Consider the following 1,584-nt stretch of genomic DNA (forward strand, 5'->3'; position numbering starts at 1 on the left):
AGATTGAGTGTCAGAAGTTTGGAACCATATGTTTTAATGTGTGATCCGTTCGCTGCAAACAGTGTACTTGTTGTGGGTTTGGGTTTAGGATTAGCGATTGCGGTTATCGGAAAAACCGAGAAATCTGCGCCCGTATCCACCAAAAATTTGTGTTGAGTCTTTTTGTCAACAATAAACAGACGGCTTGACTTATAACCACTAGCTTCATCTACCGTCTCTGACAAAGCTGTTTTTAGTTTTCCGGTGCCTTGAATTTGCAAGGTTTGGTACATTTGATTGCATTGGCACCAAACCTGTAATGGTAGAAACAAAGAGGTTGCTTACTAACCTGATTTGCAGAACGTGTGCGGATGTGCTGGACTGGATCACGATCTGGAGTTCGGAATCGAGGTCTTCTATTTGAGTATTGTCGCTGCTTTATTTCAGCTACATCTTTGCTCAGTTGTAAAACGGCGTTTTTTATGGTTTGCATTTCTTCAACTGATAATGACTGTGCTGATTGAGAATTTTTTGCACCATCTACAGTGGCTACAGAACCATAACTCCCCATCTCCATCATTTTATCAGCTTGGAGTGCGCATTTGTCAAGATCACCGTCAGCGATGGACACAACAGCTCGCACTGCAACGGGCAAACGATCTAGCCAGAATTGTTTCAGTGCGCCGTCATTCATGGCTCCAGCTGCTAGGTCGCGCATAGTGCGAAGTAATTGCGATGGCTTGTTGTCATGAAGTTCGCACTCGAGTATGAGTCTGCGTAGCTTTTTATTTTCAGAGTCAGCAAAGTCTTGTATCAGGCGATTCCTTATTGCGTCGTATTTGTTTTGCGATGGAGGTGATCTCACAATATCTGCAACGTTTCTTAGTGTAGACCCGTCCAACGAACCAATCACGTAGTCGTATTTCGTTTGGTCTTGTGTAATGCTTGCGTTGCGAAATTGCGTCTCCATCTGCAGGAAGTATAAGTCGGGGTCGCGTTTGCAAAATACCGGCGGCTTGACACCTATGCGGCAAATTTCTGCCGGTGTTGTACCATGCTGTACTGTCGTGCTGGTTGTTGCGTTGACTGCTTCGTCTTCGTTCATGATATTTCTGCTTGTTAAAGAATTTGCGTTGCGAGACTCTGTGGCTGCTACTTAGCTTTTTACAAATTGTTGTTTTAATTCCGGCGTCACCAAATGTGGTTTTAATTCCCGGAATCACGTCGGAGTCACCAATTTGTCGTTACGATAGACAATTTATTTTTACTTTTTTATTTATAATATAAAGTTACAATTTGCTTAATTTTTTAAATCTTCACTTATCTATACTTTGACAACAACCTTTTTAAAATCTTTTTACTTTTTCTGCTCAATCAAAATTTTTCCGTCCCTTCTTGCATTTACATTCTTGTCAACCTCTATGTGGAACATAGGTTGACATTGGATTAGAATTACAGAGTTGTATTTCTCAACTCCTTGTTAAAATTTAATTACGATCCAAATTTCCTTCATTCAGAATATAAATTCTGGTATATTATGTTTATTATACCAAGACAAAAACACTTCTTTGGTTTCGCTTACGTATCATAAATACACTTGGGTGG

General features: G+C 40.4%; 1 protein-coding gene across 1 annotated transcript; it reads right to left on the minus strand.

Moving 5' to 3' along the window:
- Positions 1–232: 232 nt before the first annotated feature.
- LOC119665834 lies at positions 233–1,084 on the minus strand. Its single transcript, XM_038075084.1, has one exon. The coding sequence runs from the start codon at positions 1,082–1,084 to the stop codon at positions 233–235; it is 852 nt and encodes a 283-aa protein (XP_037931012.1).
- Between the last annotated feature and the right edge of the window lie 500 nt (positions 1,085–1,584).

Source organism: Teleopsis dalmanni, chromosome 1, assembly GCF_002237135.1.
Source record: "Teleopsis dalmanni isolate 2A chromosome 1, ASM223713v2, whole genome shotgun sequence".
NCBI classification, from domain to species: domain Eukaryota; kingdom Metazoa; phylum Arthropoda; class Insecta; order Diptera; family Diopsidae; genus Teleopsis; species Teleopsis dalmanni.